This window comes from Gekko japonicus, unplaced genomic scaffold, assembly GCF_001447785.1.
Source record: "Gekko japonicus isolate JY-2015 unplaced genomic scaffold, Gekko_japonicus_V1.1 scaffold181, whole genome shotgun sequence".
NCBI classification, from domain to species: domain Eukaryota; kingdom Metazoa; phylum Chordata; class Lepidosauria; order Squamata; family Gekkonidae; genus Gekko; species Gekko japonicus.
In genome coordinates, this window is record NW_015171507.1 from 580,133 (window position 1) to 596,360 (window position 16,228).

At 50.5% G+C, this 16,228-nt stretch overlaps 2 protein-coding genes across 3 annotated transcripts in view; one reads left to right on the top strand and one right to left on the bottom strand.

The window, feature by feature from the left end:
* DNAH10 (dynein, axonemal, heavy chain 10) overlaps positions 1–9,157 on the top strand; it is a 126,273-nt gene extending 117,116 nt beyond the window's left edge. The window contains exons 72-79 of the mRNA XM_015419293.1: positions 189–284; positions 1,261–1,432; positions 3,236–3,367; positions 4,176–4,387; positions 5,068–5,235; positions 5,849–6,029; positions 7,884–8,029; positions 9,011–9,157. Coding sequence (XP_015274779.1) covers positions 189–284; positions 1,261–1,432; positions 3,236–3,367; positions 4,176–4,387; positions 5,068–5,235; positions 5,849–6,029; positions 7,884–8,029; positions 9,011–9,157 — 1,254 coding nt within the window. The remainder of the gene's footprint in view (positions 1–188; positions 285–1,260; positions 1,433–3,235; positions 3,368–4,175; positions 4,388–5,067; positions 5,236–5,848; positions 6,030–7,883; positions 8,030–9,010) is intronic.
* A 313-nt stretch (positions 9,158–9,470) lies between these two features.
* Positions 9,471–16,228, bottom strand: part of CCDC92 (coiled-coil domain containing 92) — a 49,724-nt gene continuing 42,966 nt past the window's right edge. For both annotated transcript variants that reach the window (XM_015419303.1, XM_015419302.1), the window contains exons 3-4: positions 13,991–14,032; positions 9,471–12,340 (exon numbers count right to left, since the gene is read on the bottom strand). In XM_015419303.1, the coding sequence (XP_015274789.1) occupies positions 11,565–12,340; positions 13,991–14,032 (818 nt within the window). In that variant the 3' untranslated portion in view covers positions 9,471–11,564. The remainder of the gene's footprint in view (positions 12,341–13,990; positions 14,033–16,228) is intronic.

A 16,228-nucleotide genomic window follows, 5' to 3' on the forward strand; every position in this document is an offset into this window, starting at 1 on the left:
AAGTTCCTACCCAACCTTGCTATTTGCATATTCATCAGATCCCTGAACGCATCCCCCTAGCCTTTGATCTGCATTGCAAGATCTGCATGTGCTAAGAAGGCGGCACTGTTAACTTCACAAGTGGATTCTGCAAAGACTGAACAGGTTGAAGGTCAGGAGTCACTAACTCTCTTGTCTCGACTGCCCAGGTCTGCATGGAAATTCTCAACACTTATTTGACAAAAGCCTTCCAGCAAAACGACGACCGAATCCCATGGGGGAGCCTCAAGTATCTCATCGGAGAGGTGAGTGCGTGCTTTGTGGTTAGGAGCTAAAGGAGCACACACCCCCGGCGTGTGCTGGGCGTCTAAGGGCAAGCCCGTGGGTGCTCCATCTGCCAAGGAATCCGAGGCCTGCAGCTGCCTCTTGAGCCTCAACCCCTTTCATCTCTTCGGAAACAAAGGATGTCACTGCAGGAGAGGAGAGCTTGACATATGGCAACTGCCTGTTGTGTTCATTTTTAAAACGCACCTTTAGAGCACAGTGAATGTGAAGCTTTTGCTTCTCTCTGCCTTCTCAGTTTCCATGAGATATGGTGTAGCACCAGACTTTTCCTCTGGACCCCTGAGGTTCTAGAAACCTATCCTTTTTTTAAAAAGAAAGGTGCTCTTACAGGGGTGGCCGAAGTGTGGCTCGAGAGCCACATGTGGCTCTTTCATACATATTGTGCGGCTCCCGGCAGGGCAGCTGGGGAAGCGGAGGGAAGGCATCCTTTTTCTCCCACCCTCCCATCTATTTGCTTTCTTTGTTTCTCTCCCTCTCTCTTTCTTTCCACCTCTTTCATTCTTTCTTTCCACCTCTCTCTTTTTCTCTCTCTCTTAGACAAATCAATATCATTGGCAAACAAATAAATATCATTATCAATATCTGTTTTTACCCCTTTTTATTTTTGGCAGTCTCATTTAATGCCAAGAAAAAGCACATTTGCATATTTTTAAATAAAAATGAGTGCATAACATTTGTTCATGTCTTGCAGCTCTCAAACATCTGACTTTTATTCTATGTGGCTCTTACAGTGAGCAAGTTTGGCCACCCCTGTGCTATTATCACAAGCCTCCATAGCAAAGGACCGTGGACAAAAGGCTGTCGTGGCTTGACGGCCATGTCTTGGGCATAGCGGGTTCAGTGCAGCGCAGCAGCGCCCAAGGAAAGCTCATGTGAAGTGGCACGATGGCCCCTGCGCCTAAGTGATCCCTAAAGACTCCCCTTGTCCATCTCCAGGTGATGTACGGCGGACGTGCCATCGACAGCTTTGATCGGCGCATTCTGACCATCTACATGGATGAGTACCTGGGGGATTTCATCTTTGACACCTTCCAGCCCTTCCATTTCTTCTGCAACGACGACGTTGACTACAAAATCCCCGAAGGGACGTCGAAGGACGAGTTTGTCGGTAAGCGTTATTTATTCTTTCGGTCAGTTTCCCGTCAAGAACTCAAAGCGGCTCACGCTGAGGTTCCTAGGAGGTCTCCCGTCCATGCGCGGACCAGATGCGCACCTTCTGCAGTATGGCTGCCCTCCGTCCACACGGGGATCACGCATCTTGGTTTCAAAGTCTAGTTCGCTACCATGGCTCCAGGATACATTTCCCCTCCTCTTTAGTAGCCGTCAGCACATCATCATGGGTCTAGTGAGCCATGAGTGGAGTAGACCTCACGGGAGAGCTTCGCCACCTGTCTTTCCTGGGTATCAGGAGTGGCCTCTCAGGGGGCTGCAGTGGGAAAGAAGAGGCAGGGATCGCCTCTGCAGACTCCAGCCCCTTTGAAGAGAGAGACAGGAGACTGGAGATATACCCTGCCCTTCACTCGGAGTCTCAGAGCGGCTTACAATGTCTTTCCCTTCCCCTCCCCACAACAGGCACCCTGTGAGGTAGGTGGGGCTGAGAGACTGCCCTTGAGATAACAGCTCTGAGAGAACTTGTGACTGACCCAGGGTCACACCAGCAGCTGCAGGTGGAGGAGTGGGGGAATCAATTCCCGTTCTCCCAGATTAGAGTCTGCACCCTGAATCACTACACCGAACTGGCCATCATTTCCAGCAGTTGTGTGAAGGTGTTTGGGGCTCCTGCTACTGTTCCACTGGAAAGCTGTGTGCAAGCCCAGCTACTGGGTGGATTGAAGCCCTTGTGCCCTGACCTGGATGGCCCATGCCAGTGTGGCCTCACCAGATCTCAGAAGCTAAGCAGGGTCGGCCCTGGTTAGTCCTTGGATGGGAGACCCACCAAGGAAGTCCAGGGTTGCCACACAGAGGCAGGCAACGGTACACCACCTCTGTTTGTCTCTACCTTGACAGCACCAGGCCTTGTTTCATAATCCGGTGTTTCTTGGCAGCTAGATTAGGTGCTTCTCATCAGATGCTGAATAATAGAATCACAGAGTTGGAATGTTGGTATTTTGGAGCTTCTGTCTGAAGTGTATGTCCTGTTGGTTTTGCCCATTGTGGCCGAAGTCACGCCTAACCACTGAAGGTGTGACATGTGCATGCTGGAGAGATCTGAAGAATGCTCCAGAAAAAGTGCTAAGAGGTTCTCTTTTGGCGCTTGCGTTCTTTTCCCCTTATGGCTCTGCCCCTGCTTTGTAACGAGTTATTGGTTACCTAAAATAAGGGGGAATTACGTGATTTCTGTAGGGTACTGAATCTGTTTGAAAAGCAGAAATGATGTGTTTTAGATGGTGAAGAAACTGATAATTTGCATCACCTCTCTAATATTTCTCAAGATCACCTCTCATTTTTCTTACAACACTCTCATTTTTAGCGTTGGTACAAAATGCATTTTAAAAGAAAAGCGAATCATGTGTTTTACAAATCCTCAAAGCAGCATTGCAGCTCAGGTCAGACTTTGGCTTAATCAGAAACAGGACCCGATTTCTTGTTCCCAAAGAACTGGGACACTTTAAACTGCTTTCTACTGAGTCAGACTGTTATCTATCAAGTTCAGTATTGTCTTCCCTGACAGGCAGCAGCTTTCCAGCGTCTCAGAAGCAGAGATCTAACAAATCACAGACTGCCTCATCCTTTTCATTGCCCTCGCCAGGAACTGAACCTGAGACCTTCTGCATTGCAAAGCAAATGTGCTTCTGCTGAGCCACTCCCTCACACATACCAGGAACTCCTTTGTCTGCCTGGTGTTCAAATTCTGGATTAATGTACCTGTGCACTGACCCACACACCTTCCTTTCATGTTCTCATTATGCAGAAGAGATAGAGTCCCTTCCTCTTGCTAACACTCCAGAGGTGTTTGGCCTCCATTCAAATGCGGAAATTGGATACTACACACAGGCAGCTCGGGACATGTGGTCGCACCTTTTGGAGCTGCAACCCCAAACAGGTATGGCTTTGAATCACCCTAAGTCCTAAAACTCGAATGGAAGGAGGAGATTGGATTTATACCCCGCCCTTCACTTGGGAGTCTCAGAGCGGTTTACAGACTCCTTCCCCTTCCCCTCCCCACAACAGACACCCTGTGAGGTCGGCAGGGCTGAGAGAGCTCTGACAGAAACTGCTCTTTTTAAGGACATCAAAATCAGTACTATGGCTTGCCCAAGGTCATCCAGCAACCGCGAGTGGAGGAGTGGGGAATCAAACCTGGTTCCCCCTGATTAGAATCCGCGCTCTTAACCACGACACCAAGCTTCCCCTCCTGTCCTCTCCAGCATGGAATGTAATCCTGAAACCTTAGAAACCGGCCTCGAAGGAACCACTCACCCCCCATTAGCAGATTGTTTTAATGTTTTCCCGAGAGGGCATCCTTTTTTCCAAGAAGACATCCCCTTTTTGAATTAGTCTCTCAGAGTGCTGCTAGAGGGTGACAACTGATCCTTCAGACATGTCCAGATGTCTGAAGTAGATTAAGGATGACATTATCCAGATGTAATATATCAAATGGTCTTATGAATGTGCCTTTAAAACAGAATCGATTTTGGTAACTGATAGTGCACTCCTAAGTCCATTGACTTCAGTGGACTTAGAAAGATAAATTTCTGCTTTGGATTGCAGTGGAAAAACTGGACTGGAAGCTCTTTATTAAGAAAAGATCAGTCCAATCATCAAACATTTGACGTATCGGATTTTGTTCTTGGCACAAGCATCAGAGCCTAATGTGGGTGATTTTGACCTCTAAACTGGTTTTATTTCAGGTGAATCCAGTACTGGGATAAGTCGAGATGACTACATTGGGCAAGTGGCCAAGGACATAGAGAACAAGATGCCTGCTGTCTTTGACCTTGACCACATAAGAAAGACTTTTGGGACAGACATTACACCGACCACAGTGGTGCTCCTACAGGAACTGGAACGCTTTAACAAGCTCATGATTCGTATGTCCAGGTCACTGGCTGAGCTGCAAAGGGTAAGGAAATCTCATAAGAACATCAGGAGAGCCCTGCTGGATCAGACCAGTGAAGGTCCCTCTAGTCCAGCCTCCTGCCTCACATAGTTCCTCTGGAGGGCCACCAAGAGGGCATCGAGGCCGAGGGCTTCCCTGACGTTGCCTCCTGGCTCTCGGATTCAGGAGATTAGTGCTCTGAATGTGGATATTCCCCTCAGTCACCATAGCTAGTAGCCGTTGATAGACTTATCCCCCATGAATCTGTCGAATCCCTTTAGAGCCGCTTATTCCTGTGGCCACCACTACCTCCTCTGGCAGTGAATTCCATATTTTAATCACTCTCTGCCTAAAGTAGTCTTTCCTTTTTTCTGCCCTGAAGCTACGGCTTCATTGGATGCCCTCCAGTTCTGATTCTCTCTTGTCACTGCCGTACACACACACCGGCTCAGTGGCATCTGCTTGGCATGCAGAAAGTCCCAGGTTCAGTCCCCAGCATCGCCAGTTAAAATGATCTGGCCGTAGGCGATGTGAAAGGCCTCTGCTAGAGACCCTGGAGAGCAGCTGCCGGCCTGAGTAGACAAGACTGGCCTTGATGGAACGACAGTCTGATTCCGTATAAGGCAGCCTCCTGTGTTCATACACCCCCTCTTCCCCTTGGGCAGTGAACTGTAACAAGACATCTCTGGCTTCTCTCTCACCAGGCCTTGGCTGGGGAGGTTGGAATGAGCAACGTACTAGATGATGTGGCCCGGGCTCTGTTTAATGGGCAGATCCCAGGCATCTGGAGAAAGCTGGCCCCTGACACACTGAAAACACTGGCAAACTGGATGATTCATTTTCGGAATAGGCACAACCAGTACACGACATGGGTGAGTGCAAGACGGGCTTTCTTTGGAACCTGCTCTCCGTGTGTGCCCTGGGAAGAACAAAAAGGCGAAAAGCTCATGGAAATGCAGTGTGCTTAAATGCACCCAGTTATTTCAGGAGAGCCTCCAAAGTTCTCTGCTCCCTCCATTTTATCCTCGCAACAATCCTGTGAGTTATGCCGAGCGTGTGATGAGGTCGTGGTCAGCCAGGGAGCTCCCTGGCAAAGTGGGGATGTGAATACAGAGCCAGCTTGGTGTAGTGGTTAAGAGCACGGACTCTAATCTGAGAGAACCGGGTTTGATTCCCCACTTCTCCACTTGCAGCTGCTGGTGTGACCTTGGGCAAGCCACAGTTCTCTCAGAGCTGTTCTCTCAGGGGCAGTTCTCGAGAGAGCTCTCTCAGCCCCACCTACCTCAAGGGTGTCTGTTGCAGGGAGGGGAAGGGAAAGGACTTTGTAAGCCGTTCTGAGACTCCTTTGGGGAGTGAAGGGTGGGGTATAAATCCAACCTCCTCCTCCTTTTCGTGTGTCGTTGTAATCACCACATCACACTGGCCAAGTCAGATTGCGCCTGTGATTTGGACCTGGCAAAGAAACACTCGAGTTTGCGTTTGTAGGTTGAAGATGGCGAACCCAGCGTCATGTGGCTATCGGGACTGCACATCCCCGAGTCTTACCTCACGGCGCTTGTTCAGGCAACCTGCAGGAAAAACAGCTGGCCTCTGGACCGCTCCACCTTGTATACCCAAGTGACCAAGTACAGGACAGTCGATGAAGTTAGTGAACGCCCCGGCCAAGGTAGGACTCTGGTGGAAGCCTTGTGAGGTTCCCGTTGTTGCACAAAGGGTGTTGGCATTAGTGCTCCCTCTAAGCTGTGGAGTCTCGTGAGCAAAAATTCTACTTTGGGAACTACTGGCATTAAAGTTGTGAGCCATTTGGCTGCTGCATAAATTAGTGTGCTCTGGAGCCCTCCTTCCTGAGCGAAAACAAAAATGTGTGAGCCAGAGGCTAAAAAACTGTGTTAGCTCACACTCAGCTTAGAGGGAACACTGGTTGGCATGTTGCAATCAGAGCCCGCTGATTAAGACAGATTGCTTTTCCCTGCATCGTGGCCATTCGTTAAAAGCAACCAGCGCGGCTGACATTGCTGGCTAATTGACCGATCAAGGATTGCCTGTAGCCAAGAGCACAGCTGCGTCAGGTAGCCGCCAGCTTTCCTATTCTGGTTCACCTCCTTTCTTAGCAAGGGCAAGGAAGTGAGGGCTCCCACCCCCCAGCCCCGTAGCAGTCAGGGGCAAACGTGGCAGCAAAGCAGAGCTTCTCCTGTCGGACACCTGCTACAGCCGCAGGCATTTCCCAGCAAGCCTTGGTTTTCAATAGTTTGGCTGGCTTCTTTTAATTGCTGTACCTGCAACATGTCCTCAGTGCTCCAGCACAAGAGCGAGAGAGAGAAACTGTTCTGTGTCTTAGATTCAGGTGGGGAGCCGTGTCAGTCTGAAACAGCAGGACAGAGTTGGAGTCCAGGGGCGTGACCTTTTAGACCAACAGTTTACTTCCAGGTGTAAGTTTCTGTGTGCACGCATGCTCCCTCAGGATGTCTGAAGAAGTGTGCATGCAACGAAAGCTTCTACCCAGAATTAAACTTTGTGGGTCTTAAAGGTGCCCCTGGACTCCAACTTTGTTCTGTTCCATGAATTGTTCACCTTTAGGAACTTTAGCTAAAAGTTACAGTAATTATGTTTAAAAAATTTAATTTGTTTCATCTTCATGGTTAACCAACATATTTTTGCAATGAGTGTAACTAATTGATAGGGAGGAAGGGGGATGCAGTTGTTACAAATACTGTGGCAGCCCTCATACCCCAGACTAGCCTGGTCTTGTCAGAACTCGGAAGCTGTGCAGGGCCAGTACTTGCACGGGAGGCCACCAAGAAAGACTCGGGCTCTCGCCTTGAAAAATCCCATGAGGTGGAACTACCTGGGGTCACCATGAGTCATTTGTGACTCGGTGGCACGTTTTAAAATAAATTATACTTGGTCAACATGTTGACAGATCAATTGAGCAATCCTAAAATAAAGTGCCAGAAACTTCTACATAAAGTCTTTATGTGGCAGGTAGGTCCATGGGGATATCTTAAGGCAGGGGTGTGGAACATAAGGCCTGCCCACGAGCAACTAATGCGAGGGAGGGAGTGCAGGGGGAAGTGGGCGGAGCCACTCCATTGTAGCTTTGGCCCGGCAGAACCACCTCGCCTGCAGCAGTCAAGCATTGTGAGAGCCTCTGCCCAGCACTGCACTGCTGCCTCTCCAGTCCACGTATGTGGGTTTTCCTCTGCACATGCCTCCCACCCCAGGGGGCCTTGCAGTGAGGATACACCAATGTGGAGCTTACAAGCTGCTGTCCTTTATACAGTTTCTATCTCCTGTACCCAGCATTACATTTTATGGCACATGTGGCCCAGCCCGACATTTATGTCAGATCCGGCCCTCGTAACAAATGAGTTTGACACCCCTGTCGTAAGGACCCTCTATAATAGAATACATCATGAGCTTCATAAGGTCTCGCACTTGAGGAGCTGGAGTGTGTTCATTCCCAAAGGATGGCTTTCCCCGTTCCCATCGTAATGTCATTCTGGTCTCCCCCCCACGCCAGGGTGTTTTGTTTCCGGCCTGTATCTGGAAGGCGCCGACTGGGACCTGGAGAACAGCTGCCTCATCAAGAGCAAGCCCAAAGTGCTGGTTGTGGACTTGCCCATCCTGAAGATCATCCCCATCGAGGCCCATCGGCTCAAGCTACAGGTACGAGCAGGCAAGGGCGGGCTTGGGGGCTTTCTTTAAACCGCAAGGGGCCTGGAACCCTCCCCCCCCCGACCAGATGTGTACAGCTGTTTTTCACGGTCAGACGGTCACAGTATTTCAGACAGGTCCATAGGTGCAGTCATCCTCCACCTCTCTCTCGCACACACTCAGCCCTTGGGAGATCTGAGATGACTTTCAGCGTTCCTGCTGTGATTATCGTTTCCCTGCCCGTCAGGCCACCTTTTGTAGCTCCTGCATGCGCTGGAACATCACAGCTGTGAGCAGGCTACACGAACACCAAGACTCCCTCTAAGCTGTGGAGCCTTGTGAGCAGAAATTCTACTTTGTGAGCTGCTGGCATTAAAGCTGTGAGTGAGCAATTTGGCCGCTGCATAAATCAGTTTGCTCTGGAGCCATCCTTCCCGAGCTAGGACAAAAATCTGTGAGCCAGAGACTAAAAAAACTGTGAGCTAGCTCACACTAACCCAGCTTAGAGGGAACGCTGACTAACATTATGAGAAACGTTTAGTCATAACTGTAAATATAGGAGCGCTCTGTTCCTAGTGTAGCCACATCCAATGTTCCCTCTAAACTGTGAAGTCTTGTGAGCAAAAATTATACTCTGTGAGCCACTGGCATTAAAGTTGTGAGCGAGCGATTTGGCTACTGAATAAATCGGTTTGCTCCGGAGCCTTCCTTCCTGAGCTGAGATGAAAATGTGTGAGCCGGAGGCTAAAAAACTGTGAGCTAGCTCACACTCACTCAGCTTAGAGGGAACACTGGCCACATGTATACGTGGAATGTCATGTGCTCGCCACTGATTTCTGCTCTGCAAAGAACCAACCCTGCATAGCCGTTCACAAGCTCCACTTGGTAACGGATGTGCCTTCACGAGCCAGAACAGTCCCTGATCACTGATGCTCCGGATCCCCTTGATGAGGCTCTACCACACTTTTGACTCTGCTGTTTGCTTCCCCGTAGAACACCTTCCGGACACCCGTGTACACGACGTCCATGCGGAGGAATGCCATGGGTGTGGGCCTGGTGTTCGAAGCCGATCTTTTTACCACGAGGCATATTTCCCACTGGGTACTGCAGGGAGTCAGCCTCACGCTGAACGCTGATTAGTGGCACTGCGGTTCTGCGGCCTCCTCCGCGGGTGGCACCACAGCCCCGCCTGGCCTTACCTGGTGGTACCCCAGGAATCTCCTTGTTTTTGGAAGATTCTGAACTCACATTTCACAGAAGGATTTGCCTAAAAATATTTTTAAGTGGCACTCCCGTGTCGTTGTTTATTTAAATGCAGTTGTAGAACAGTCATTTGTTTGGAAATAAAGTTTTTAAAAAACTTAAGAGAAGTCATGCTCTTTGGCCAGAAGATGTAGCAGAGGTAAATAACTGGATTTCTTTGAAGACTCTTCACCTTAGCTGGTGCCAGGCGGGATTCCCAGTGAAATCAGACACGGACTACCATATATTTGGGGCCACAGGATTGTAAGAAAGGTTTGGAGCGTTTTTAATTTTACAGTACAGTTTTCCCAGCATCTTAGGCTGTTTTCCATCACTGGACATGGGAATAAATAGAAGTTATAGATAAAGTGACCAAAACCAGTGGTGGTTAATGCAATACATTTAAAAATGGTGTCTGGTTAAAACTAAAGATTTCCCTTTAGTCTCTAAGAGAGACTTAAGTGCTTACTCGTGAAGAGAAATCCCAACACATAATTCACACAATAAATGAATCCAGGAGGCAAGAATGGGTTAGAGACCCCCCAAAATATCATGCACACCCAGTTAAGGATTGTGTTGGGAAATGTGGTTGGCCAAAGATACGGGGTTTCCAGTAGTGTCAGGAATAAACTTAAAGGGGACCCTGTGGCTCTAAGGTGCACACATGGCTTTCTGGGAGAATGAAGGCCTGCTTTGCAGTGCGGTGGCAGGATACTTCCTGAACAAGACTACGCTGAGCTACCGGCAGGATTCCCATTGCAAAGAACAGTGGCTTCCACCTGCTACCACACATCCTTGTCCGTTTAAAGAGGGGGGAAATGGCTCTTTGAATTGGCCAAGCAGCCAGCCACTCAGCCAAACACGATTCAGATTTAGCCACACCCCGTGCTGTGTTAAGCCCTAGAGCTGAGCACGCAGCTCCTTCCCCTAGGCTAGGTTAAGAGCTGAGCTGAAGGCACGTTGTAAGCCAGCAACAGGTTCACCCCGACGAAGACAGAAACTGCTTCCCGTCTTTAGCAGACCGCGGGGGCTGTTTTTATGCTTACCTGACAAAGGCTAAAGTGACTGGGTGACTTTATCAAGGACGCACGCGGCCGGCATGTGGGTTCCACGCTCTGCCTTGGGTCCGTGACCTCAGAGGAGGAGAACCTCTTTGTGAACAGTCGCAGTGCGGAAATGGCCGTGGGTTGAGATGGCCTTTAACCGTCAGAGGTGACACAGTGCACACCTACGTAATTGAGAAATTCTAAAGCAAAAGGCTTCCTTGGACAATCAAAAGGGAGTCAGGTTTTAAAACGAGCCCCTCGTGGTCTGTCTGCAAAGCAGCTACCTGCGCTCCCAGCTGGACCGAAGGCGGAAGAACCACCCCTCTCAAAGGCAGAGGCACCCCTCCCTCCCTTACACTGACTGCCCCCTCCCCACCGGTAGAGACTGCCATCAATCACGCATAAGGACGGGACCCACTTGGGCCCCCCAGATTTCTGAGGCACACTGATCTGCCTCTCGGGTCCAGCGGAAGCCGTAAAAGCCCGCCTTGTGCTTCAGGCAGCTGAGAGACCTGCCCCCTTCTGGCCCGTGACCAGCCGTTCCCTCTCTGCCCCCCTGGAGGGGAAGAGCCAGTTGCGATTGTCAGACTCCGGATATCGAACAAAAAGGACACAAAACAAGATCAGCAAGGGTTAAACAAAATAGAGTTTGTTGGGATTTAGTAGCTCTAGATAAAAATGTTAACAGAAAACATGAACACTGTGATCGGGACCAGGTGATGGGACGTGGGGAGGGTGCGTTCAGCTGGCTCGGTTCTTCGCACGCCAGCATCTGCGTCGCGGCCAGCCCTTCCCTGCTCCCTCCCCACCGAAGGATTTGTCTTGACTGTGTGTGAAGGGATACGTACGGGGGAGACCGGAACCACGAGCAGCCGATACACAGTGCCGCGGGGTTATCGGGAGGAGGCCGGTTCTGTCACGGCTACGGATTAATAATGCAGACGGTTGCCCGGGCGCTTGCCCACAGAGTGCGCTGAGACTAAATGACGGAGCGTCGGAAGCAAGCAGTCAGGCGGACACCTGCGTTTGGCCACAGCGTTTCATTAAGCAGAGACTCTGCGGATATGGACACAGTCGGGGTGGGACTGGCGGGGTTCCGCTGAAGGAAGTCATTCTAGAGTGATGGAAAAAATTTGGCATGCAGGGGGGGCTGTTGGAGAGGGAGAAATTAAAATTTACTGCAGATGCGATTAACCCTATTTGTGATCACAGTGCATAAGAGAGTCACACCCACCCACCCACCCCCCAAAACGGTTGGCTTAAACAGTTCTGTCCGTCCCCGAGTGCTTTCGGACCACTTTGCTCCCGTTCACCTGATCCACCGCGAGCGTCTCGACCTCCGGCGGGGCCTGGGGGGGAGCGACGTGGTGGATGCGGTGCGCCACCCCCACGTGGGCCTTGTACTGCTTCTCCCGCGCCGGGCTGTGCGGCTCTGCGCAGGAGCGCTCGGAAGGGATGGGGGGGATGACTAAAGGCCTCTCTTTGAGCAGGTGGATCTCGGCCGCCTCCCTGGCCAGGAGGAAGGGGGTGGGATCCGGCATCGCATCCAGGGGCTCCCGCAAGAGCAGCTTCCGGCTCTCCGACCCTAACCGGTAGGCCTCCTCGAATTCGGGGTGCAGCGGGGCAGACAGACTCTTCTTCATCCTGCGCCGCGGAGTCTCCGGGAGCTTCTCTTTGGGAGGGGCCGGCTTATAGCCGGACAGCACCGGGCTTCCGGAAGGGGAGCTGTCGGAAGTCCCGCTGGAGCTCATGAGCTTTTTCTTCGTCGCGTGCAGCTGCGAGGTGAGGTACGCGATGGTGCTCGCCCGCTGCTCCAGTTCGCTGGACAGCATGTTGAGCTTATGGCTTTTCATCTTGAGCTCCTCCAGGTACTTCTTCTCCCTCTCCTTGATGGTGTTCTCGAGGACCATGATCGTGGCGTTCTTCTGCTCCAGCTCCTTGAGCAACTCGTTGTTTTCGGCCTCTTTCACTTTGAGCTGAGCCTCGAGCTCTTCGCACTTCCTCTTGAGCTCTTCGCTCCTTGAGCTCCCGCTTTCTGAAAGGACAGAGAGGGAGGAAGAGTTTCACACCAAGCCCAGTCTTCGTCACAACCCCATTTCTGAACATTTCTCTCTAATGCTAAGAACTGGAGTCAATCTACAAGGCTGCGGAAACTCTCACCTCTTACGTCAGAAAGCAGCAAGTGCTCCCTTCAGCCATTTGGGAACAAACAAGAGATGCAGAGCGCTAGAGTACACAGAAAGACAGTGGCTGAAGGACAATGTGTTTTCCTCAGGCAAGGGAAGCCAAGCTAGTGGACTGCCAGTAGATTGGGATTTCTCAAACATGGAAGCGTGAAAACACCTGCCGCCTTAGAACAGAGGTTCTCTGCCTACAGCCTGCCAGACCATGGGTTGCAATAACATCAGGACTTCAGGAGGAGGAGATGGAGAACACAAGCTTCTGTTGTGGACCCAACCTCTCTGCTGGGGCTCTAGGGAAGCAGAGAATGAATAAAGAAGGGAGGTGCAAGATGCGATTCCAGCGGCACCCCGAAGGCCAGCAAAGTTTTTCCAGGGTGTAAACCTCTGAGAGTCAAAACTGCCTTCATCAGGAAAGGAAGCTGGAAGGCCCGTTTGTGTGTGTAGGAGACGGAGGGAGAGAGAAACAGCTCGGTGTGGAACAGGCAGGATCAAAGGCAGGCACGAAAGCAGCAGCAGAGGAAGTCCTGGGTGCACAGTGGAAATGCCCAAAAGCTTCTAGGCCGGGGGTCCCCCATGTGATACCATGGCACCCGCGGGCACCTTTCCTGGCGCCCACCAAGTGCTTTCCAGAAAGTGGGTGGGGCTGGGTAGAGTAAAACGCATCCTATTAACTCGAGCTTCTGTCTGAAATGCTGAAGAGGTACAATCAGAGTTAAATACGACCTCACTCCCTGACATTCTGCGGTTGGTTTCGTCTGCTGCTGTGCCCAGTGCCCTGTGTCAGAATCCCAAAGGTGCCCACAGGCTCAAAAAAAAAAAAAGGTTGGGGACCCTGCTCGAAGGTCATGGAGAGATGAGGAAGTTCAGTGTGTGTGTGGAGGGGCGGGGACTGGGGGACGGGACGGTCAGCAATGCTACAGAGTTTAAGAAACACAAAGGGTTAAGTAGGCCGGCCAACGGAAGGGCTCTGCAAGGCCCATTTCCCCACCGGCACCCAGCAAGGCCCTAAATGGTTTTAACGACTCTCCAGCCTGGGAAGAGAAAAACTAGCAAGTGATTAACTAAGGGCACAGGTTGCAATTCGGGATTATACAGACCGATTTTCAAAATGTGCGTTTACAAAAAGGAGGAGCTGACAACTGAGCCAACTGTGAGTGAATGGGGCACTTCTCTCCTCACTGTGACTGTCACATTGTGCTAAGGGAACGAGCACCTCCTTAGCGGATGAAGAAATCACCCACACCCAGAGCCGGTGGGAACAAACAGCAGAACCACCAGGCCCCCAAAGCCTTTCTTTTGTCGTCTTGGCAACCCACAGACTTGTTTTCCTTGATGCTGAAAGCACACTGTGCCAAAGTTTGCAGACTTCCTGTGTACTTTTTTGCCCTGAATATTTCCCTCTGAGAACCTAAACTAGAATATGCCCAAACATTATTTCCTGGTGTTGCCCACCTCCACCCCACCCCACCCCGAGAACAGCCCTGAACACTGAGTTCCTTTACCTGTCAAGTCTGAACTTTTGAGAGTCAACTCGTATGTCAGATCTGAAAGACAAACAATGGTTTAGGAAACTGCAGAGAAATAACCCTCGTATAAATAAATAAATGGAACATTCCCCCCGTTTGGTGTAGTGGTTAAGTGCGCGGACTCTAATCTGGGTTTGATTCCCCACTCCTCCACTTGCACCTGCTGGATGACCTTGGGCAAGCCATAGTTCTGGCACAGCTGTTCTTGAAAAAAGAGCAGTTTCTGTCAAGAGTTCTCTCAGCCCCACCTACCTCCCAGGGTGTCTGTTGTGGGGAGGGGGAGGGAAAGGAGTTTTGTAAACCGCTCTGAGACTCCCTTGGGTAGTGAAATCCAATCTCTTCTTCTTCAAAACATTTTTAAAAGAGATGCTACAGTCTTTTTGAGTGTCCCTTACACAGACTTGGTCATTATCCTACCCAGAGGCTTATTGTAAAGATAAAAGAGAAGCACGTCTAACTCTAAGCACTGCGTGATGGAGACCGATACCTAGAGGAGGCCAGCACCTTTGTACCCTACTAGCAGACTCTGGCTGGTGGGAGACGGAAGGAACTAAAAGACCCCCAAGTCAGAGCCCATAAGGCCCTGCTTCTGATCGACTGTGCTCAAATCTTTGTGGCAGCCATCGCCTAAGAGCTCCTCCACGGGAAATCTCTGCTGACATGACTCTAACGGCCAGACTCACAATGTGACATGGCCGTGCTCCTCTGCGACGTGCTGTATGTGGGGCTGCCCTTGGAGACAACCTGGACGCATCAGTTAGGGCGTAATGTGGCTGCCCATCTTCTGACTTGGCAAAAGCAGAGAGAGAATCGCGGGGGTGAAAACAGCAAAACAGTAAAACAAAAACCCGCGATTGTATTTAACGAGAGGTATGTTGCATAATATGAGACTTAAAATTATTTCATTAGGCTTCATGTCAACATTCCTTAGATAACAGGAGCAATCTTCAGAAGACTTCAGTAACGCAACAGCGACTGTGCCGTGTGTCCAATAAAGCGCTTCCCAAATCCATCTTGTCTGCCTTAATTCTTAAAGCAGTAGACCACTGAATATTAAAGTGCTTCTTAGTAGTAGTATACGATGCTTTAGTGCTTCATATATTTCATATTCATCTTTTCCAAGTGCACTTGGATTTGTGAAGCACTTGATCGGACACACAGCACAGCTGCTGTTGCGTTACTGAAGACTTCTGAAGATTGCTCTCCTCATCTATGGAATGATGTGATGGCTCCTGTTATCTAAGGAATTGTTGACACTGAGCCTAATGAAATGATTTTAAGTCTCATATTATGCAATAAAGGTAAAGGTTTCCCTTCCTCAAAAGGCAGTCGAATCCGACTCTAGAGGTGTGGTGCTCATCTCCGTTTCCAAGCCGAAGAGCCAGTGCTGTCCGAAACCATTTCCGTGGTCATGTGGCCGACATGACTAGAGGCCGAGGCACACGGAACACTGTTACCTTCCCACCGAAGCAGTATCTATTTATCCACTTGCAATTTCTTGCTTTCAAACTGCTAGGTTAGCAGGAGCTGGGGCCAGAGACGGGAGCTCACTCCATCACGCCACACTCAGGTCTCAAACTGCCGAACTACCAACCTTCCAGACTGCAGTTCAGCTTCTTAACCACTTGAGCCATGAAATATACTTCTTGTTAAATACGATCACGGGTTTTTGTTTTGCCTTGCCTTCTCTGATTGGGACTGATGGCTCTGCACTCATTATGCCACTATCAAAAGAGCTACGATGGCAGCCCGTGTGCTCCTGGGGCCTCAGGAAGCCCTTTGTATCCTGGACCCCGAATATCCGAAGGGTCAGTGGCTCCTGGGCCAGCCCCATTCCCCAGCAGTCTCTGCTTACACAGAGTCCTCCTCCTAAGGCTCACACCACTACTGCCCACGCCCAGGTGTTTTGCCAGGACTTCGGTGAAACGCCGTCTTCGTTAAGCCTTCCGGAAGGCTCACAAAACTGTATTGTTCAAAAGGGCTTTTTTGTTCAGGCCTGCCCTGGTGATCAGGTGTAGTTTTACTACTGATTGGCCTTCATGGTGGCTGATTATGCTATGTGGAAGAGGTCCCGAGCCATCCTGAACTATTTGGAATGGCAGCGTAAAAGTTTTAAAACAGTCACACTGCGGAACCAGCCTGAGCTGGCCTTGCTTCACTCGACGTCTGCAGCACAGTGTGGCTGGGTCGCTGAGGCGTGGGGGGGGGCACCCA